Source organism: Branchiostoma floridae, chromosome 8 (genome assembly GCF_000003815.2).
Source record: "Branchiostoma floridae strain S238N-H82 chromosome 8, Bfl_VNyyK, whole genome shotgun sequence".
Lineage (NCBI taxonomy): Eukaryota > Metazoa > Chordata > Leptocardii > Amphioxiformes > Branchiostomatidae > Branchiostoma > Branchiostoma floridae.
The window spans coordinates 18969761-18993200 of record NC_049986.1 but is presented as its reverse complement, the minus strand read 5'-3'; the positions used below and the strand labels follow the sequence as shown (position 1 = coordinate 18993200).

Genomic DNA, 23440 nt, shown 5'->3' with positions numbered 1-23440 from the left:
ATCTTTAACATAGTCTCGTAAATGAAACCTGGATTGTTGTCATGCAGATTAACATGTTCGAACAGCGGTGCGAGAAGGTCACCACACTCAGCACCATGGTGCCGGACAAGTTTGAGGAGAGAACTCCCAAACCCATCGACGATACGGTATGTCATGTTAGCTACAGACTACTTCAACGGCCTTTATGCCCACAGCAAACTACAAGCTTCCCGGCATATATTACTTTCCCGGCTTCCTTTCCCGGCATCAGAACCTCCCCGGTTGAAAATCGCGAATCGCCCCCGATTTTTACCAATTCCCCCAGAGAGGTCGGTGAAGGAGGCTAACGCCATGTTATCTTTTTCGCAGACCAATATCTTCCATGCTAACATGGTCAACTCCTATATCCGCATAAGTATATTTGTACATTATTCCAAATGCGAAACCAGATTACTCATACACGACTGTGCTGTAACCCTTATAATGTTATTAATGATATTTAGTTGTCCTGTATACTGATGTCCTGTATCCTGACAGGTTTCATTTCAACGTTTTGAGGAAGAGAGCTGGTTTTTCCGGTCATTGTACAAGGGGAAGTACGAGTCAGGTGAACTGGAGCGCCACCTGAATAACCTGATTGACGTCTTGGACAACCTCAAGCCATTCGGGGTGGGGTACAACGCCCAGGTAAGTTAGGACCCCCAGAGCTATCGTAGAGTGGAATTTTTGTTATCACCAAGCATGTGCACAGTAAGGGGCATCTTCTCTGGATAGTTGCAGAGAACGCTTGCAGATAGATGTGCAAAAGTTAGGTGTGATGGCTTCTTCGGTATAATATAACCAGCTGCTACCGCGCCGTGTGCCTGCGAAGCTGGTGTGTTTCCTAAGTCACCTCCAAAGAGTCCCTTCTTGAAAATCACAATGTAGACCTTCATATAAACAAACATAACGTTACATAAGCAATTGCTTTATCAGATATTTCGAGTCTGTATCTTTATCTGTATCTACATAGCATGTATAACCGCCCTTCGGTATAATACACCAGCTTCGCAGGCACCCGGCGCGGTAGCAGCTGGTTATATTATACCGAAGAAGCCGTCACACCTAACTTTTTGCACATCTATCTGCAAGCGTTTTCTGCAACTGCACCGTCGCCATGGCAATTTTTTCATAGCGATGTTTGTTTCCTTTTCTGTCTGGGTCCCTTTGTTACCTCCATGAAAAATGGAGGTATAGTTTTTGGTGTGTCTGTCTGTATGTCTATGTTTCTGTTTGTGTGTCCAGATATTTGTGGTTCTTGTTTTAAGGAAGAAGTGGTGTATGTTTGCCCCCCTAGCAGCTTGTTCTGGAAGTGCAGGGGCATTCCGGTCAAAATCTTCCAAGGAGCATTACGGAACACAGGAACGACGGATTTCTATGATATTTTTCCTCCTGTAAATGACATGTCTCACATCAATGTTGCAGGATATATGGATTGCTACGTACCAAGACCCAGGAGAAGAGGAGGGGCTCTTCGAATATGTCATAGAACTAGTGAAGGTACGACAATATGTTATTCTCGTCCCTCATTACAGTGTGATGTTTGTTAATCAATAAAACGGGCTTATAATTGCTTGGTGTCGTTATAGGTGTAGGGATTTCTTGACAGATCCTTGGATAAATCTGTGGACCAAAACTGGAGTCAGGAAGGGGAGTTAAGAGTGAATGACTGTCTTAACCACTGGAGAGGCGACCTCACTGCGACCGAGTGATTTTACAGATCAGATTGCTAAACAAATTACATAGATAAAGGCTTTGTACTTGTTTATTGTTTATTCGTTTCGTACTTTAAAAACAGCAATGATAAAAACATGATAATGAATCATTAAACATGAACAGTGCAAGGAAGGCCAAAAGCTTCAGCTTGTAAGAAGGCCTTCCTATATAATCTTATTACCATTCTACCTACCTATAAATTTAACAAAAGAAATAAGTATGACTTACTTTTAGTCGTCTGTTCAGTCATAGGTTTATTTTGCATTATATTCTAATGATAAAGCCAAAGGCTACAAAACTCCAATTAAGGTGGGGGTGAGGTCCGCAGCGCGATAACCGTCTCAGTGGAATGTGGACCTTTTCAATAGTTTCAATAGTTTATTAAGAAAATCAGCCTAGCAGCATGTGCAAAACAAGCTGAATAACACTGATCTGTACAATTGTTGTATGGCAACTTCAAAAGAAGTATAAAAAATAACAATTACAGTACATAAAGAAGAATCACACAAAGTTATATGAAATACCTGTCAATAAACACTAACGTAAAGACAGTATTACTGTAAAGACTTGTTGTACAGTCGTATGGCCTGGTGCAAGAACGATGTCGTCGTGTCTTCTGGGCATAGCCTCTTGACGACATACTGTCCTCTCTCCCCTTACACTTGTGATGTTTGCGTTGTGTTCTAAAAGTTACACAAAGAAGGCCAGGAAGATGACACGTCAGGAAAAACTGAGGAAGGAGAAGACGAGACGGATGACGCCCCAGACGAAAAGGTGGCTCTTCCGAAGCCGGAGGGCTGCAGCGAGTCTGTCTGTCCGACTGTCTACGTCACCAAAAACCATAGCAACTTCATGGAGCTGCTTCTGCCAGCACGTGAGAATCTTACTAAACTCCAAGCAGATTCTACAATGGCATAAGATTGTACCAAACTGGCCAATGAGTGTAGTCAGCCAAGAGGCCGGTAGCGAAACATACTCCTAAACCGGCTTCACTTCTGATACTATCTTTAATATCCTACCGTAGGATCTGCTTGAAGATTAGATCTACCCTGTCTACTACTAAACTTAAGTTACCAACACCACAACATGTCCAGGACAAACATACAAAAAAAACCCAAAGTTCTGTTGCAGTGCAAAGAGAGGCCCAAGAGGCCCAAAATCTTTTTACAATATCTCCCCACGTATCAACTGTCATGGCAACCTACATGTATGGGTTCTTACAAGCATACACACTCACACACACAGACGTCACACACACACGCGCACACACACACACACACACATACATAGACACATATATGTATATATATGCACATACATACACACACACGCGTATATTATATGAAATATACTAGTGTACTAACTGAGCCGAAAACTAGTACCTTCATTCTTCATGGCATGAGTTCTGTTGTACCATCCACCTTAAAGGTAGATCCGTGTGTTACCGAGCGAAGCTCTGCGGAGACCCGTACCCCTTCGGCAGGCAGCTCAGCATGCCTCTTGTGAAGTACTTCTACGGCGACAACAGCGACAACCAGACGATCACTGACTTCGCCGTCCCATTCTACAAGGTACGTTGGACCATTTTGATTTGGTTGTATGGATGACTTTCTCCGGGAATCCCAAAACTTATGCGGCAAAAGGAAAGTTTGTCTGAAATCTAAATGATCAGAGGTACCGTAGGGTAGAACAGATCACTGAATACCTCACCTCACCGGTCCCATAGCCTCACCTGCCGTAGGGGCAGCAATGTCATCAACATAAGTTTTCCATCTTCGTCTATCTTCGGCCAAAGTTTCTTGCTGGTGTACTGTTTGACTGAATACACAGAATATATTTATAATGGTCAATGTGCAGGTTGCAGATTAACGACAAAATAAATTATTTTCTACAATTAGAAGAGATGTATTTTATCATTAGCATTAATTTTTATATCATATTCTCGTTGTGTTCCGTCTCAGGCCAGAGTCTACTCTGATGAGGAGGAAGAGAAGGGTCCGTGTGATCGTGACTTTGAGATATGCTCAAGACTACCCGAGGAGTACGAGGGGAAGGAGTTACCAAAGCCAACTGGAGAAGGGGTGAGTCGAGTTGTCAAACAGCAATAGCCACATAGCATCTCATATGTTTACTTACTACGTACATTAGCATACCCCCCCCCCCCCCCCGAAACAATCCGGTGAGCCTCTTTCACAGCTCTTTGGCCTCCATGGTCCTTCGCGTAGCTCTTTAGTATTTTGTAGGTTTGTATCACTACAACGGAGATTGTTTAAGTTGATGACTCTAGGTCTTACCGCACCCCTTTTATCTTTAGTAGTAGCCTTTCTGAGTACAAGATGGAATGAAGGAATTTTGGAGTGTCTCGTATATTTATCTTTTCCATAAGTCTATTTTTCTAGGAAGGTTTTTGTCAAGAGGCGCGTAGGATTCATTTTGTTCGCGACATACCAAGTGCATCAGCATCTGACATTGTCTTTTCTCTTGCTCCGTTCTGATTCGCAGGTGGCCACGTTTACAACAGATGACGGCTTACACGTATACGCTACTGCCGTGAAGGGTCCTTTCCTTGTGTCGGAAGAAACTCAGAAACTGATGAAGACACTTGACAAGGAAAACGTCGAGTATGATAAGGTGGGACAATACTACTCTCCAAGCAGAGGTCGAGTCGCGCAGATATCGTAGTAGTCGGAAAAATTACACGGGCACTCTTCTTAAGAAGAGCGCGACTCGACCTCTGCTTGGAGATTAGGACAATACCTATTTATCTATTCATCGATCTACCTATTTCTTTATCTATCTATCTAGATACATAAATAGTTTCATCAGGTCACATTCGGCACTGAATAAAATGATTTTTTTACACAACTGCTTTGTCTTTATGTCCTCCAACGTTTCAGTGGCCTTCTGTCACCTATCTAAGGGTAATTCTGACTAGTTTACATTGTACCACAGCTATACGTGTCGCTGCTTACAGTCACAAACGCAAAGTTTTAACATATTCATATATACAGTGATGATTGCGATGATCACAACGCGGTCACAAATGTAATCCTTTATAAATGTAAGTGTAATATATGTATGAATATATAGTGATGCACAGATAACTCCTTCTTGTGAGTAACATGTATTTTTTTTCGTTGGCATGATCACGAACTGGATTGAATTTCATATCTGTTGCCAATTTTTCCAGACCTGGGTTGGCTTCTTCTCATACGACAGGCCTTTTGGCGACCCTCAGGAAAGGATCACCTACTTTACGTTGGTCAAGCCAAGGCAAGTACAGCAAGGTACAGTAAAAGGCATTCACTTGCGACTATCTATAATATTACTAGATGTCATTCATATGGTCAAATCAACAGGGCCTAAAACAGAACAAAATCGTGATAAAAGGAGATAACGGCTCGATTGTGCTTCAACACAAATGGATCCTTTGTGCTTGTCATTTACCGTCACAAAGAAACAAGAAGTCGAATTCTCTCATTAGAATATAATTCTTGTTAGCTTGACATTGTATGTATGTTATGACTCTATATGTAACTATTCGTATGTGGCCTGTACTTAATCCGCACTCAATCCAGTGGGTATATGTGTACAATAAAGGTGTCCCAGTCATCCATTTAGCGTTGTACTTACCATATACTCACCATATGTGCAGTCCCTGTTACAGATTGACTTTTTGTCTGTCTCTGTTCCTCACCTATTTTACAGAGGGTGAAGCTAGTGAGGCGAAGGACGAGGAGTAAGATGGAGACAAGAAAACACAGCAGGAGAGAAGAAGATTGAAAACCAAACCAACTCAAGTCACGGTTCAAGTCATGATGAAGAGCAATCCAAGGGAATGATTTGAAATGTTGTGAGCGGTTAGGATCATAGGAAATGTATGAAATTACTTCTTAAACACTTAACTTGTTGAAGTACAATATAAACTAAGTACATAAAGGTTAGACATTCATGTGATACGATACACCAAATAGCAGTCAAACAACTGGATATGATTTTGGGAGTGGTCAGACGTTTGTTTTTATAGCTGCTTTTCTCAAGATCTCCTCAGCTTGTGTCACTGACGAAAGAAAGTGAATGCTATCTGAAACCGACCATTACCAACTACAGGCTATGCTCTAGCAACAACGACAGTAGGTAGATGCCCTTTTTGTGAGCCGTTTCATTCATAGAGTTTGAGATTCATTTAAAACATTTGGTACTTGTAATATGAACATCTACTTCAATAACACGAGTGCATAGGTGTACTTCAGATGAATGCAAATAAAGATGAAACCATGGCTGAATCTTCATTTGATCTTCGTATGGATATTGATTGTTTTGAAAACGTGGGGACAGAATAGCAAGAGTAGGGAGGGAGTACGTCAAGGCACGTCACTGACACGGTTGCGCCAGGTGTAAGTTCGTGGTCTGGCCACGCCTGGCTCGTACGGGGGTGAATCCGCGGCTGCACCCAGAACGCAGAGAAAGTTTTGCATGCACTGAAGGTGCCACGGCGTGTTTGGCCCGTTGGATTCCGTAGGCGGTACTTATCACTTTTGGATCCCACAAGATTGCCCACGTTTCGGCACGTAGGCAGCACGTATTTGCACGTACGGCGGGTTGTGCCCTTAGCTTTGCTTTGCGGGCGCGGTCACATACGTCGTGAAATCACCGTACGACCGCTGACTTGGGCTTGGGGCGGGGGGCGGTGGTTCAGCCATAGATATATCCTGTTAAGTTCAAATATCTTGATACACGAAATGCAGTCTTAGATCCTTGTCCGAGGTTGGTTCTGTCACAGCCTGTTTGAAAGTCGTATGGCATTAAAATGGTATGACAATCGCTCGACATATGTGACCGCGGTATAAGTCTAAGTATGTAAGTTTCCGTAACTACAAAGATGACAGACGCTGCTTTGAAAAAAAAACCACAGCATACGAATTTCAATGTTCAGTCTGCTTTATTGTAAGCTTTAGAGCAGCCAAGCTGTAAATGCAAAAATTGATAAAGGATAGCTATAGGTACCGTTTATTCGGCTCATTTCTCTGAACAGAATGCATTCCAACTTACGCATTAGTTGCGAATGTGCAGTGTGACATTGCACTGGATATTCCACTTGGACAATACAATTTGGTGAACTTTGGTTGGTAATCAATGACAACAACTTCAAACTTGCGCCGTGTTATGCAATCAAAGACACGAAAAACAGCCACGAAATGGAACCAGCATATTGTGGTCGCCTCGCTCATTGGTGGCAGAATAGAAACAAGAATCGGCACGTGCTTATGGAAGGACAGAATCACTCTTCAGGTTCCACCAGCCGCACTTCGCTCAGTCGCTTACCGGAAGAGGGCGGGCTTCACCTGGTAAATAGAGAAATAAAAACATCTTTAGAAATTCTCTTCTTTTGCGCTTTTTTTGCGATAAACATGTGTTTCTTCGGGTTTATGATATAAATAGAATAAAACACGGTGTATTCCGTATCACCCTAGGTCCCTCCGGCCTTCGGGCGATCCTATCCGCCATTAGGCCGTACCTCTCGCGATACGAAATACCCCGTGATGTATTCTATCTATCTATATATATAACGTTATAGATGAAACTGACAAGAGTGTTCCTTACTTTTCTGGTTTGACCAACCAGACTTCATGTAGCTCTCTGTTAGGAGGTCCTCCCCCGAACATGGCGGATTTAACATATTCCTGTCGGAAAGATGCACAAACATAATATGGCTTAGTTTACAGATTTAAATTACTAATACTACTTCGCAACATTTGCAATACATAATCTTTACTTTTACATGTTATTAAGGCTAATAAACTACTACAATCTGTTTATTCCTATTCAACACACATTCGTATGTATAGTGACCAGCCCCTGTCCTGCCACTTACTACATGTACATTATGTCATCAGGGTATTTGTGACAATGGCAGTAACGATCGTGACAACCGTCTGGTCCAGGTCATTGACCTTAATTGTTTGAAACGGAAAAGAGGAGGAAGAAGAAGCAAAAATAGTCAAATTGATGACGTCATAATTACGTCGCATTTCGTCACAATGCCGTCAAAGTTCTGAAAATCTTGATTTTAAGTCTACATCATTCTTTGAATGTCATATGATAAGTTGTTGAAGAGTTGCAGAAGTTAGAAGGCCTCACAAGCTCACCACCTCGGTCCCAGACTGACCACAAAAGCCCGGTTTGAATAGGGTTAAGCAAATTTAATTGTTAATTCAAATTTGCAAATCAACCTACTTTCCGTTGATAAGATCTTAGATTCCTGACCTGTTTATACTCGATACCAGCTGCGTCCAGCTTGTCCATGAATGCTGCTGCCTGCTGGGTGAAGGTTTCCTCAGTCTTGTCGCGGGAGGTGACGTTATACGGCATGGCGTAGACTACAGGACCGCGACTGTGGTACAGGAACATCGTGCCGGGCTGGTGGAGGGGAGGGAAGTTAAGGTAGCTTATTGATATCACATAAAATCATTCCAGAGTGATACTTAAATGTGTTTATCGCTTCCTCGCTCGCTCCCTCTGTGTCTATTTCGCTCATACACACAAACACAAACACACACATACACACACACACACACACACACACACACAGGCACACACACACACATACACACGCATGCACACGCACACACGCACATACACACACACACATACATACATACACAAGCATGCACACGCACACACACACACATACGCACGCACACGCACACACGCACACACATACACACGCACAGAGAGAGAGAGAGAAAGAGAAGATTGAAAGATTGAGAGTAGGACTCGTTTATCCAATATTATGCCTTAAGACATGTCTTACTTACCCCAAACGTCGCTGCTTTAGGCGGATCCTCCTGGTGTTCTTTCGGCAGCCAGAGACACATTGTGTAGTCCTTGTTACAGCCTTTCGAGTTCAGGACAGATGGATGCATCTTTGGAGAAATTGAAGAAAATTGATATAAGCTCGTTCACCATTCCAACTCTGCGTGCACAAGGTCATAGGTCAAGGCCCCTGACTTGTAAACAGTTCTCGTCTTCATTATAGTCCTATTCCACAAACATTGTACATCATAGGCTGGTGACAAAATCTTAGTGTACTTTTCAATGTACGGCATAACAATATGTTCAGACGTGTATTGTTTATTTCGCAGGCGCCTTCACCTTTGACATGTTACCCATAATCCATGTCATCGCGCATGCGCACACGGAATGGTGTACGAGCTTATTGTCGATTTACTAACTCACGACGCGACGGAGTTTCCCTAACACTAACAGCAAGTTCTCAGTTAGTACTAAACGTTTATAAATTAAAACGAAGGAAATGAAAAAAAAACTTCTTAGCTTGATAACTCAAGTCACCACACAGGCAACAATTGATGTGGTCTTAATCTTTTCGGGATCATTCAAATGAGTGCGTACGAGTACTCCGTATACTACGTATGAGTTGCGCATTGACATTATTTTAGTTCAGGCAATTACAAGTATTTTCGGTTAGATAACCAAGCTACACAACGATGGATAACAACAAAAATAAAAAGTAACTTCTTTCCGTTTCTAGATAGATAAAATGTCAATACGCAACTCATACGGATTTGAGTGTACGCACACGTTCCTTACCCAGGTGACGATAGGAGTTTCCTGTTTAATCTTGGCCCTCTTGCTGTTGCCACCGCTAATGTAACCCACCAGAATCCAGGAGAACCCTGTTGATGCTTCTTCCATGGAACAGGTGCTGAAGTTCTTGCAGACCCACGTGCCTACAGACATGGTAGAACAAACATCAAACTGCAAATGTCAAGACTATCACAGTAATGAAAGAGATTGTTGGCAGAGACAGTATACATAGTGCGACTGAATTCCACCCAACATCTCTGAGGCTGCCTTATAAGGGATTTTTTTAAGAAGACTATTCATTTTTGCCCTCCCCCCATATTCCACTAATTTGACAAATCTCTTAACGAATTTCATTTATAAAACAATTTTTTCATGCTTCGTATGTTTTAGTAGTTGCCTTTTCATCAATAATCATTTACATTTGGGTAATGTTCCAAGGATGCCATAAATTATTACACAAATCCACTTAAAGTCCCAGCGAGATCGCAGAGAGATCTCCGTCTAGTGGAGTGGGGGTATAACCAAAGAATGAATGAATTTTATTGCTCAACAATCGCCAAGGTACAATGTATGGAAACTAATAACAAGTTAACTACTAGCTGATATAGACAATACTACTACGAGACTTCATACAGAACAAGATATTGTCGATAACAGCACATGTATGGGTTGATCTGGTCTCGCATTTGGAATTAAGTATAAACAAATCGACCTATGTAGGCGGATATATGAGTTCAACATGATGGTTGGAAAATATTGTTAGAGTGTGTTTTGGTTCTTATCTTCTGAAGCTAGCGCTTCTCTCTCTTAACTGTAGTTAGAACTCTCTCTAACATAAGGTCATAACAAAGTGGAACCCAATGACGTACCTGGCATTATCCGTCTCTCCTCGAACCCGTCGTGTTTCTTGATGCTCCAGTAGTTAGGACAGTCCATCACCTTACACCGGTCCTCCATGGTGGTCAGCACCTTACCGCGGTAGTCTTCAGCACTGCCGACAATGGGGAACAATAGTTGAACTTGCAATTGATACTACAGATGGAGTATATTAGGATATATTGAGCCTAGAAAATGGGAAACGTAGCCCACCATGTACATAATTACTCCAGTACCATAGAATGAGAGCTCGTGTGTAAGGACCAGGTCGGGCATAGTGGTTCTATGGATCTATATGCAAATTTATCTAGATTAGGCAAGGACGTGTGGATTGACGTCATGTTGGCGTGAAGGTTAGGGTCCTTGGGCCAGAACCCAGAGGTACTAGGTTTGAGTCCCCTGACATGCTACCGATGTTGTGTACTCTTTGAAAAGACAGAAACGACTTTCCTCACTCCACCCACGTGCAAAAATGGGTACTTGACTTCGGTTGTTGTGAGGTAATTAGTCGGTGCCAATACCATGTCCTAGACACGGTGAATAACAACCCACTGCCTCTACGGTCGGCATTAAAGGCAATGTGACTACCCTCACGCTTTACCCGAGATGGAAACACAATATATCTATCAAAGCGTCTTTTGAAAGAAAAATTCTTACGCTTCTTCTTTGATGAGCCAGATTTCTCTCACTCGTTTGCTGTCCGGGACGTCCGGCCCGTCGTAGGCCACAGATTTCACGTACTCCTTGGGTGGCGACAAAATTCATGAATCAGTAAAAGTTTAAAATCCCTATGCAACACAGTGAATTAACTCACTGTATCTCCTACGCCTGGGAAGAATAGGCATCTGTTGAGATAAAGTTGCTCAAGGTCAAGATTAAGATAAAAGTTTAAGCTGTTCGCATGCTCACACATTGGACCGGAATGACTCACTTAATGTTCTTCAGCTCTCTGAACCAATTGCCCTAGACACGTGACTTTTCGCGTGTGTGTAGTCAGCAACGGGTCAAAAGTTGTCATAAGTCAATATCGCCACCCGTCCCGACAATAAGATGTTTATAATGAACAAGGATCATAACTACATTGTTATGAACAAGTGTCAAAGATGACCAAAAAGGCACTTGGACAAACCCGTTTGTACTTAAGACCTTCCCAGTCCAGTTTGCTCATGAATTCCTTCGCCCTTCTCACAAACTCCTCATCTCTTCCCCTTTCCCCTCCGATGTACGTCAGAACGTAGGCTGCTGGACCGCGACTCTTGTACAGAAACACCTGTGGGGATAATGCCATGTAATTACTTATAAGCACCATTGTCTGTGCATGTACTAGAAACATAAATAAAAGATAGGAATATAATAGGAAGAAGTATTCTGAATTTTCAGATAGTGGTGTACTTATTATGTCAACCCTATTCAAACTGGAATGAGGTTTTGAGGCCTTCACCAACTTTCTTGTCACATAGCGCCTGAACAACTTACGCTAAAACCACCAAACATGGTCCCAAAGCTGAAGGAGCCTCTTCCCCGTGTTTCAGATTGCTCCCAAAGCCACGTCTGAATAGAGTTAAGATGCAAGATCCCCAGACACTTTCGCGAAACACCAGAATCATCGGAGATACCAAAGACGTTTTATAGAAGAATACAACATCCTTGGAGATTCTGAAAGATAGACTGAAGTTACCCACCCCGTCTTCAGTAGGCTGGGGAGGGTCTTCCTGATGCTTCTCCGGCAGCCAGAAGCAAGTCTTGATCTCCTTATCACATCCCTCCCTATCCAGGTCAGCTGGGTTCACCTACACGGTAAGATGGAGACTCTATTTTGTTTATGGCCAGACGAGGAGAATGTGGCACTGCGTGTTTTGTAACTTATATCAACAGTGCCACATACAGTACTGACAGAAGGTAAAGGTAGACTTTTCTTTCACCTCCCTGACCAAAGTCAGGTACCCATTTTTACACCTGGGTGAAATGAGGATAGCCTTTCCCAAGGGCACAACGTCGGGGACACGGCGAGTATCTAACTCGGGACCTCTAGATTCCGAGCCGAATGCTCTACCAGTTACGCCACACACGACGCCACATGAAGCCACTTTGGGTGCCAAATAGTTGGCAGAAAAAGAGAGTGCTATCTTACCATCCGTACTACAGGGGCCGTCATGTCCATCTTCACGTTCTTGCTGTTGCTGCCGGAAATGTAGTAGAACAGGGACATGAAGGCGGCACTCGTCTGTGTCGGGGAGCATCCAGTAGACTTCTTACACACCCACGTGCCTGGATGTAAGAGTACAGTTTTTTCATTCACGCATATTTCTTGAGAAAGGGGTAAAAAAACTGCTTATGAGAGGTCCTCACCTCATAATCATAGATATAGAAGTCGTATAATTGCACACCCGATTTGCCAGCGTATTTCATGCAATTAAATGGGTGATGCAACAAGCGAAGTTATCAAGCTGGACTGCACCAGGATTTTGTGATTCCGTGCAATTAACAGAAGTGTCCAGTTATCCGCTGTGCAATTAACTAGCTTCTACTGTGATAAATTTTATGCAAAACATGGAACAAAATTTAAAATCGCAATTTCGGGCCAAAAGATTCCGACTTCCCGTTTTATTTACCTGGGATGATGCGCCTCTCTTCGAAGCCGTCATGTTCCTTGATGGTCTTGTATGCCGGGCATTCAATCCGCTTGCACTTCTCAGACACTGGGTCCAAGATTTCTTCAGATCTAGTGAGGAAATGCAAATTCAGTATGAATCGACTGACTTCCTTGGGTTCTAAGGTTACCAGCATTTATGAATATCACTTTGACAGACCTACTAAGGAGCTTTCGGACATGTACACGGTAGATAAAAAATGCTGTGATGGCTGAGGTAGTCCCATAGCTCTTTGTAAGGCCGTATATATATAACGTTATATATATATATATAGGGGCAGTGGGTTCTACACCTATGTGGAATGAAATAGGTCACGTAAGGTGCCTTTCTCAAGGGAACAAGCTTTGTAGCACGACAGGATTCTAACCTAGTCACATGTTTCTTGTACAGACACTCTGCAGTTACTCAACACAGCCCCACAATATTGTGATGAGTGTAGCCGTAAGTTCTCCTCTATGTGAAAAGTGAACTACTTACACTGAGGCTTGTGGCTTGGTGAACCAGATTTCGTGGAGTCGCTTGGTAACAGGTACGTGGGGCCCATCATAACTAACGTCCATAACGTACTCCTGTGAAAAAAAAATATTACAATGTAGTAATGCTAGGTCACCATTGCTCTTAAAAACAGACAATTTAGAGATCTCAAGTCGACGACAGGTGTTTTATTGCAATTTACTGCAATATGTTGGAAATATTGCAATTTGACCGTCCGTAAACTTGATATCCCTAAATGCCTCAACGGACATAGCTTACCCAGTGGATAAAGGAGAACTAACTTTACAAGTTCTATCTGGTGACTTAGCTCACAATACCCTGCACCTACCACAATCACCTATACAAACACAGAGTTTCCTTTCAAGTAAAACCGCTACTATACGTTGTACTATACTTACCGGCTTGTATCCGATGCCAAGCTCTTTCAGCAGCTCCTTGAATTTTCTGATTTGGAAAGCTTTGTCTTCCTCGGTTTCTATCCTGCCGCCTGTGCGCGTTATGGAAGCACCAACGATGCGGATCTCGATCGTGTGTAGATACACCTGCAAACACACATGGAAATGTCAACGTGTGCGTGAATTACTTCTTCAGGTATCGGAGTCAGTTTCTATATTACATATGTATATTAGGCCATGTAGATGATTCAATTGTGTTTTGACAGAAATATTAGTCCGTATAAAAAAACGTAAAAATCTATGGTGGTATCTCACTGCGCTTGGGGCACCGATGTGGCACTGTAGGGTTCGTTCACTGCGGCACCGTTGTGTTATTTTTGCCATTTTTTTAATAATTTAGATATTGCGTAAGGCATAAAAGTATGATTTAGAAACACACAAAAAGTAAGGAAATTCGTTCTTTATCTCTAAAATTCGTTGAGTATATTTCGAATCGCGCAGTGACGCATCGGTGCCCCAAGTGAGATACCATCTTCAGATGCCGCATGCTTGTACCGTATTGTGAATCACTCACCCCGTCTTCGGTGGGTTTTGGCGGATCCTTCTGATGTTCTCTGGGCAGCCAGCGACACAACCGAGACAGCTTGTCACAGCTGTCCCTCCCCAGGTCATCCGGATCCATCTGCATGGTGATTTCATGTAAGCAACCAAGTACTTCAAGAATTCAAACAGAATTGCCATGAAGAAGATGACATATGGTTACCACCGAAACGTCGGTAGAATAAAAATTTCGTTATTTTGTGTACATTGATATATAAATAATTCTATTATTTATATGACCAACCGTTTGCATATTTCCATAAAATCTCGGCATTGCAACCGTTCTAGAAATATCAATGCTGATCGATAGATAGGCTGTCATGCGAAGTTCCCATGCGATAAAAGCTACAATTCATCAGCGCCTGACATCACAAAAATATGCACTTACAGCATGTAGAATGGAGGACGTCATCGCGATCCTGGTGTTCTCGCTGTTGTTGCCGGCGAAGTAATCATACAGGGACCAGAAGGCGGAGTCTGTCTCCGTCAGGGAGCAGCGTCTCGTGTTCCTGCACACCCAGGTGCCTGGGGAACATACGGTACATCTTTTTCCTCACATACAGTTCAAATATAACGTTTCCATAAGAGGCGGCGCTAAAATAAGTTGGGTGCAACTTGAGTCCGCCGTCACTTCGTCCTCGTCCCTTTGCTTGTATTATCACATGTATCTTTCAATAAAAAATATATATGTATAACGTTATCTGGACAGTTTGGTTGACTGCTGCTTTGTGACGCTTTAAGTCCCGAGGATGACCAAAATGACAGCACACGCACACGCACATACACATACACATACGCACAAACAGACAGTCAGACAACAACTGAAGTAGTAAGCACACCAGATTAGGAGCGGTTATTACTAGTATGTAGTTGGTATGTTACCGGGTTCGATGCTTTTTTCGACGACGCCATTGTGCTGCCTGACATCCCTGAACTCCGGACAGTCACTCCGTTTGCATTTCTCTTCCACAGAAACCAGCTCGTCTTCAGGGCCCTCTTCACTCAGGTTGGTCCTGTCGTCGCTGAGTTCGCAACAGAGAATGTATCATATTCCAAAATCATATCCAATTGCTTTCTACGCAAGGTACAAAAAGTTTCATTCTTAGAAATAATAGTCCTTGTGATCAGCAAGCATGTGACAAGGGCTCATAGTAATTTGCTTGAAACATGGTTGACGTACAAAATGACACTAATACGTAACGTTACTTATTCAGAATTCTTTGTGAAGCTGCATTGATAGAAGACCTTTAAGATAGTTATCGTCTCATAAGGCAGGGTGTCTACAACAGACGAGTGAACACTACTTACTCCTCGGGCTTGATGAGCCATATCTCGTTCAGGCGCTTGTTGACTGGGACCCCAGGACCGCCGTAGGTCACAGACTTAACATACTCCTATAAACGTTAACAGTTTTATATTGGAGATTTTAGGATCGTTCTCAGTTCCTAAAGTCATATGCATGTGAAGTCGAAAACTGCAACATTGTGGATGATCAGTAACATTAACTAGAAAGGCTGACGTTTGATTGAGAACAAATACAGCATATTTCAGCCATCTCCTCCCCATGCGGCAATCACCCATGTGCGAAAATTGAACACTTCTGCTTAGAATGACTTCTAACTACCAATCACACTAATAAGCAAAGATAGATCTTACGAAATCCCCGTGTATCCATGTAAGAAGGTAAAATAGACCAGTCCAAAAACACCCGCTAAAATGGATTTTGAATCATCACCGCCCAAAACTGAATTTGAATTCTTGCAGCACGCCTACAACAACTCACCTGTTTAAATGAGACCCCAGCGGTGTCCAGATTGCGCATGAACTTCAGGGCTCTTCTCGAGAAGTCCTCTTCTGTTTCTTCAGCGCCGCCGTACGTCGTGACGTAAGCGACTGGTCCGCGACTTTGGTACAGGTACACCTTTGGAAGCGAATACTTTTATCACACTCTAAGGGTTCATAAGGGTTCTTATCCATCATGTTGGTAGATCATAGGACATATAGGAGATTTCTTTTACACAACTAGTTATTCTCATCTGATGACGTCTTGATGTCTGTCAGACATCTTCCGTAGAGCTTCTAACTGGAGTTTTGCGTCTCGCCGAGCTTTTGCGCCGAGAACACTATCCCAAATGTGGCTGAGTACTTAAACGAGCCCTTACATAAGGTTAACATTTGCATAAGGTCTAGTCCTCCTCATTATCATCACCGTACGTCTCTCAAGTTCTTACAGTACTGAATTCCAGAAAAGTCTATCAGCCGTAGACCCTCGTTATTTTTAATTATAGCTAATTCAAACCCGTGTGTCTTTACAGGGCCTTGGGTAGGTCAAGCCTTTATCTAGAGTATATATTTCCCTCTCAGCCTAAACAGAATGAGTGATATGAGCTCATCTTTGCATTCACCCGAAGGCAGTCACCAGCAAAAGGACAGTTTGAGACTGTAAGGCACTTAAGAGGTACTGCCATATATGGTCTTGATGGTTGGATGTCGCTTTGACGTTTACTTGACTTTGCACTTTATTCGGCTGCTTCCGTTTGAAGCTCTTCGCAGAAGTGAAAATGTGCCAATAAAGTACTTCGCAGATACATGTTCACATTATTTGCTTTTGCTACAGTGTTTTACTTTAAGCTACTTACCCCATCTTCTGTTGGGCGCGGTGGGTTGTCTTGATGTTCCTTTGGCAACCAGAAGCACACCATGGTGTCCTTGTCGCACCCTTTTCGTCCGAGGTCTGCCGGATTCATCTTATTCAAAGGGCATAAGTGTAATAACAGTTTATAAAAAGCTAGGTAGAGTTAACGTGAAACATTTCTTCCCGAAGGATTTCATTACAATCCGCAATAACAAACTCCAGTGGCTTGGACACGCATCCAGAACAAAGAGCACTCTAACACCCTAACCAGTCTACTATTACTACATATTACAACCTACAGTGGTGACGTCCTCGTCGGACGTGGACCAACGATCTGACAGAATGGTCAAGACAGCCATCACACCAGCTGCTGCAGCTAGCAAGACTGGTAGAGGGCCGCCAGGAGTGGAATGTCTGTGTTGAATGTCATGCTGTCCCTAAGACTGATCATCTTCGGGACTGGTAAGGTAAGGTAAGGTGAGGTGAGGTGAGGTGAGGTGAGGTGAAGTGAAGTGAAGTGAGCTGAGGTGAGGTGAGGTGAGGTGATACGTACCGATCGAAGGACGGGAGCTGTCATGTCGATTGTGACGTTCCTGTCGTTGCTGCCTGACATGTAGTTCAGCAGGGACCAGAGAGAAGATGACGTCTGTGTCAGAGAACAGTCACTGCTTTTCTTGCAGACCCACTTTCCTGCAAAATAATGATATTCTTACAGTCATGTTTTTCAGAGCAGATAACGAAATCATTTTTATTTGATTCAAGACAGACGAGGACAATGTGGCACTGCGCATCCACTCGAGTTACTACATGTATATGTATTATTTTAACAGTACCACATACAAATTACAGACAAACAGCAAAGGCCGTAAAGGCAGTGAGTCCAATTCTTTCTAGGGCATGGTATGGAAGGCGGAGCCCATCCCTCTCCTTTCACCGCTTTTACCTCCCCAACCGAAGTCAGGTACCAATTCTTGCTGCTGGGTGGCGTGGGGAAATGTGTTAGACCACACGATCCCATAAAATTACGCTAACGAAAGCTTAAGCTTATACAAGCCAAAGCATGTTTATTTTCTGCACTGTAACTGCCAACATTATATCCTTTTGATAAGACGCGAAATGCACTACCTGGCATTATTTTCCGTTCCTCAAAGTTGTTGAATTTCTTGATGCTCTGGTACTCTGGGCACTCGATGGCATCACACCTCTCTTGCGTGAAATCACGTGAGACCTGGTGAGATGTCTCTGTCGTCTGTTCGACGGACTCGTCGCTGTCGTGTTTGGGTCTATATTTCTAAACAGGAAAGGAAAGGGAATATGAAATGGGAGTATTTAATCATTATGTCTTTAGTGATGTGTCATAGGTCTATGCCATAGTCCGTAGCTTGAAAGCTTTGAGTGACAGCATGCTAATAAAAAACGATTTTTTTCGCTTTGTATGTTTTTGTTGTACTTTCATTCATACTTTTAAATTGCTTGATGTTTACCACATGAATCATGAAGCCAAGGGTTACACAAATCCCTTTAAGGTCGCAGCAAGAAATGATACAAAAGTCATGTAATCTCTTTTTTTAGTAAGATACACACTCACCCAGATAGAGAGACAGACAGACACGGGCAGGCAGACGAGCAGACAGACAAACCCATATGCATTTGTTTCCCGATTTATACGAACTGTTATTTGCATGAAATCCATCTACTCACCTGGCCGACCTTCAGGTTCCAGAGTTCGTTATATCTGTTCGTCTTCCAAGGTGCGTCGTAGCTTGCAACGAAGAAAGTCTGTTGGAATGAACCGTAAAAAGTGAGGGTAACGAGTGAGTTTATGCCAGGGACACATATCAAAACCTGCTGGGTAAGGCCGGGCTGTTTGCGGAAACGATGAAATAGAGGTATAACTATGAAAGATACAAATTGTATGGGCATGACTAATAGCTTTTTGTTGTACTTTATATCGTACAGTTAGATCCCGCAAACTGTTCTAGCACCAACTGGCACCGCCTTGGAAATGTGACCCTAGCAAAACAAGTGCATTTCTAGGCGTAGCTTGGCCTGCAAGTGTTAGTCTAGTTGCAGCCATTAGAGCAAAACAAGTTAAGAATGGACGTAACAGTCAGTATATGTATCTGACATATGTGTAACATTATCGTGTAGAAATGAATACAGACATATGAAAGGTATTGGAAAATAGATGTATGGTGACATACCGGTGCGTAGGAAACGAACTGGTTGACCACTTGCACCCGAAACGTGTCGATCATCTTGTCCACTTTGTCATCTGTAGCCCAGCCGCCGAACGCCGTGACCAAGACGCCAAGGATAGGTTCGTCGTCGATGAATAACTAATCATGCAAATTGACATGTATCTGACATACTGAATCGTGGCTACGCACACGTAGGGCCAACTCAAAACAAGAACTGAACTTATAACGTACATGATACACCACTACCTCCCCAAACATTCTATAGTAGTAGTAGTAGTAGTAGTTGCAAAAAACCTGCCTGCAAATATGTTAAAATCAAATTTTGGTGTAGTACGTACGTTGCGTATAATGGAGATCCATGAACAATAGTATATCTTATCATGGAAAGCACTACCAACATAGATGAACTTTCATGTATGCAAATTCTGTACCTCGTCGTTCTCCGGTTTGGGCGGGTTTGCGTGGTGCTCCTTCGGCAGATAGAAACAGGTCGTGAACTCCCTCTCACAAGTCTTGCCGTCACCCATTTTCTCTAGCCTTGTTTTAAGAGAACGTGTCTGTAAGGATCAAACAATAGTGCTCAGGGTCAAAAAAAATGGTTTGGCTCATATTTTGCACAGCTTTCTTTTTAATCAAAACTCATTGTTGCCATGGCAACAGTTTTGAGGCCATTTTCACAGATTTTTGTATGTGAATAGATATTTCTGTGGTCAATTTTCAAAGTCAGCCCAAAATTGAAATTTAGAGACATATGTAAAATGACCTACTTTCAAGGACAGCTACTCGGCAATAAAACAATAACGCAGACTATGAAACCATTCATTCAATAGACAATACTAAGGTCTACACCTGATAAAAAGTTGAGACGGAAAAAGTTCACTTTGGTGTTTTCATCAGCTCAAAGTCAGCTCCAAATGCAAATTTAGGGACAAGTGTGAAAATGACCTACTTTCAGGGACAGCTACACGGCTGGGAAAATACACAAAATGTACATGAAAACTTAAGCAAGCATGCAGTTAATAGACAATATTAAGGTCTACATTTGACAGAAAAATGAATCAGAGAACCATCTTCTTAGTTTGTCAGATTTTGTGTGTCAAAATTAACAGAAAATCACATTTGTCCAAAATCACGAAGAGTGACCTACTTCTGGTAGCAGCCGTACACTAAGAAGACAAGAACCCAAACTTAGCAAGGATTCATCTAATAGCTAATGTAAATATCTATACCTGTTATACATTTCAAGCAAAAAATATTTTACACTTTGAGACTTCCAGCTCCTCAAAGTTGGGCAAAAAAAATAAGTTTCTTGATTGAAGACTGAAAACACGGTATTGTTTTGTTTGAGGCTGCCCATGGACTGAAATCTATATGTACATTGACTTCACATCTATTTTGTACAGGATTGGACATCAGTCTAACAAGATCCTTTTCTATTTTTCGTTTCGATAAAGCCTTTGGCAGTAATCGGGTCCTAGACTTGGCCAATTTCCATGTTGTTGACATGCAAAATTCTGTGAAAATGGCCTCAAAACTTGTTTGGGCTGTTGCCATGGCAACACTGAGTTTTGACCGGAAAGAAAGCTATTTTGAGGGGTCGTGGGCCAAAGACTATCACTGTGCAAAATATGAGCCAAATCGATTTTTTTACCCTGAGCACTATTGTTTGATCTTTACAGACATTTGCTCTTAAAAAAACAAAAAGAAATCTTGTCACTTGGAAATATGCTATGGCTTTCGACCGTTTAAATTGTATTTATAAGTTTCGGTCTGGAGGTTGTTTGGTTGAAGAGGCAGATCTTTAATGTCTTAGGTTGCACACATTCACCTTAACCGGATATACTCTAGGAGTAACCATCCAACATGGCGAACAACGCCTACGTCATAATCACGTGACCTATGAAACCTATAAGATGCATCTATAAAATGCTCAGTACAACAACCTACTAGGGGACCAAACTACACCTTTGACATAAAAACACCATTATAGCATGTCCAGGACAAAATTTCGTAGTCGCATTTTCATGAAGGTAATCACCTTAGTCAAAACTGGTGCAGTCATCGCGATCTTGACCCCGGCAGAGTTCTGTCCGTTGATGTACTCAGATAAAGTCAGGAAGTTCCTCATTGAAGCCGCCTCGTAACTACAGGACACAGTCTTGGTGCACACCATTGTGGCTGTACAAAGGAACAAAAAATAGTTTTCATCAGTAAATAGACATTTTCATCACGTTTGTGATCACTGAATAACAATGTTTTGCGTTGACAACCGAGAAGTAATATAAAACTTAACAGCCGATGTCTCGGTGACCGTCAGGTCTGGATTACTCTGCACTCCAGCTAGGTATCACTGCCAATGGCGTTGTCCTAAGCGTAAAGTATTGTCACATACATAGATATTGTTCATCGATAACAAAAAAAGACAATGTACTATTGTCAGTTACATCTTAAGCATGCTGTCCCAAACTACACTACGTTGATATTACCTCCTTATGCACTTGCTAATCGTTCCTCTCTAAGTACATTTCTTCTACTACTGACCATACATGAGCAATTACAGATGTCATGTATTTGTGTCACGTACCGTTGATCACACTCCTTCGTACGAAGTTTTCGTACGTTTCGACAGTCTTGTACTTTGGACACTCAGTTATTTCACACTCAGGTGGCACGTCCGTAACGTTACCCACAGGTAGAAGGTAAGGTGATGTGGTCTTCGGCTTTGTCGTGACCTTCGTCGGAGTCACGCCCTTTTCACTTTCCTCTTCTTTCCTAATAAAATGTGAAATAAAATGCATAAATCTAAATTTTATCTATATCACAAAGTAGTTTGGATAGTTTGTGGTTTGCTTTTGTTTGCACTTTTTGTGGCTACTGGGCTATTTTTGGACACGATGGGTCCCTGATTTCGTAACGCGAAGTTAAAATCAAACCAGGACCCGGCGACAAATTATAACATAGCCTGGGTACTATCCGGAAAGTAGTTCACCCGGCGTTAATTATACGCTATATACAGACGCTTCTCGCTCTGACATTTATCATACATTATCGCTTCTCTGCTGGTTAGCAGAAGCGAACTACTACCGGATGGTACCCAGGATACTTATAACATTGATTCACAGCCACAGGTATTTTACGGCACCGTTAATGCAGTGTGAGCCTTTGGAACATCGCCGTTCATCCCCAAGCAAATGTAGGGTTTCTGAGGCATTGTCTACATCTTAATTATGGAAAACGTTTAAAAAACACCTGGAGCCGAGCCCAATATCTGCTTGGAGAATACATCATGGCTGCATGTTTCGTATAATACCTTGCAGGCTTCTTCCCTCTTCCTGGACGTTTCGGATACTTTTCTTTACTTCACTGTTTTTGTTTTCTTACATACAAAAGAATCTGTAAACAAATAAATAAACAAGCGTTGTATTGAAAACCGCGTGGGACCGCGTGGCGCAGTGGCAGCATATTCGGCTCGAGACCGAGACGTGGCGGGTTCGAATCCGCCTGCCGTGTCACCCATCTTGTGCCCTTGGGAAAGGCACGTTACACAACTTCCTCACTTAACTCAGGTGTAAATGAATATCTAGCTGCGGCTAGTGGCAGTAGCAGGCCTTTGTGGCATCTGTCAAATCGACAGGACAATCCATGATGTATTGAAAAATGAAAAATAAAGCTTCTACCTGATCTCCTCCCACCCTTTGAGTGATATCTCGTCTGGACTTTCCTTCGTACACTCGTCATCTGCATCCAGCCAGATCTGTTGTTGTGAAGCAAATATTAGCTGAGTAACTTTTAACTTTTGCGTGCAGTGTCCACAAAGATCACCATTTCTTAACATTATACGTTCTAATTTATAGACGGAGGTGCTCGCAAGATCTGAGAGGATAGGTTTGGTTGGTGACGAGAAAGAGGTCCAATGTTTTAAAAAAACGCAGATCTGTTGTTGTGAAGCAAATAGTAGCTGAGTACACTGCATGAAATCAATAATTTCCAGGTGTTTCAAGGGACTTACACACCTGTGAAATGTTCTGTGTCCTGGCTGTGTACATGACTTTCCTGGTTCGGCGTGTAATGTCCTTGTTTTTTTCTTACATACCTGGACTCGCGCTTGTACAGGAATTTCTAGGACCCGTACACCAGACGTGTAGGGGAAATAGGCAGGCAAAGGCTTGGCGGCGCCTATTCTCAAAGCCAAGCTTGGGTCATACGTGCTCATTTATAGACGGGAAGTGCTCGCAAGACCTGAGA

General features: G+C 42.5%; 2 protein-coding genes across 2 annotated transcripts in view; one reads left to right on the top strand and one right to left on the bottom strand.

Moving 5' to 3' along the window:
* Positions 1-61: 61 nt before the first annotated feature.
* LOC118420612 lies at positions 62-6010 on the top strand. The gene is made up of 9 exons (XM_035827457.1): positions 62-146; positions 517-666; positions 1444-1518; positions 2425-2608; positions 3163-3305; positions 3696-3815; positions 4237-4365; positions 4925-5021; positions 5443-6010. Exons 1-9 carry the CDS (start codon positions 96-98, stop codon positions 5475-5477), a joined length of 984 nt encoding a protein of 327 aa, XP_035683350.1. The 5' UTR covers positions 62-95; the 3' UTR covers positions 5478-6010.
* A 715-nt stretch (positions 6011-6725) lies between these two features.
* LOC118421868 overlaps positions 6726-23440 on the bottom strand; it is a 20459-nt gene continuing 3744 nt past the window's right edge. The window contains exons 6-32 of the mRNA XM_035829371.1: positions 22873-22949; positions 21780-21967; positions 21234-21373; positions 19627-19752; positions 19199-19333; positions 18696-18773; positions 18120-18285; positions 17548-17684; positions 16999-17106; positions 16143-16280; positions 15668-15753; positions 15242-15381; positions 14748-14884; positions 14334-14441; positions 13763-13906; positions 13347-13438; positions 12831-12940; positions 12350-12486; positions 11901-12008; positions 11348-11488; positions 10876-10961; positions 10212-10333; positions 9346-9485; positions 8553-8660; positions 8002-8154; positions 7339-7418; positions 6726-7079 (exon numbers count right to left, since the gene is read on the bottom strand). Of these exons, the coding sequence (XP_035685264.1) occupies positions 7076-7079; positions 7339-7418; positions 8002-8154; positions 8553-8660; positions 9346-9485; positions 10212-10333; positions 10876-10961; positions 11348-11488; positions 11901-12008; positions 12350-12486; positions 12831-12940; positions 13347-13438; positions 13763-13906; positions 14334-14441; positions 14748-14884; positions 15242-15381; positions 15668-15753; positions 16143-16280; positions 16999-17106; positions 17548-17684; positions 18120-18285; positions 18696-18773; positions 19199-19333; positions 19627-19752; positions 21234-21373; positions 21780-21967; positions 22873-22949 (3189 nt within the window). The 3' untranslated portion in view covers positions 6726-7075. The remainder of the gene's footprint in view (positions 7080-7338; positions 7419-8001; positions 8155-8552; positions 8661-9345; positions 9486-10211; positions 10334-10875; positions 10962-11347; positions 11489-11900; positions 12009-12349; positions 12487-12830; positions 12941-13346; positions 13439-13762; positions 13907-14333; positions 14442-14747; positions 14885-15241; positions 15382-15667; positions 15754-16142; positions 16281-16998; positions 17107-17547; positions 17685-18119; positions 18286-18695; positions 18774-19198; positions 19334-19626; positions 19753-21233; positions 21374-21779; positions 21968-22872; positions 22950-23440) is intronic.

Bases quoted from the DNA above. Each gene is read 5' to 3' on its own strand.
- LOC118420612 (XM_035827457.1), top strand. From the start codon at position 96: ATGGTGCCGGACAAGTTTGAGGAGAGAACTCCCAAACCCATCGACGAT. The intron at 667-1,443 runs GTAAGTTAGGAC...TCAATGTTGCAG, and splicing joins GGGTGGGGTACAACGCCCAG to GATATATGGATTGCTACGTA. The intron at 3,816-4,236 runs GTGAGTCGAGTT...TCTGATTCGCAG, and splicing joins CAAAGCCAACTGGAGAAGGG to GTGGCCACGTTTACAACAGA.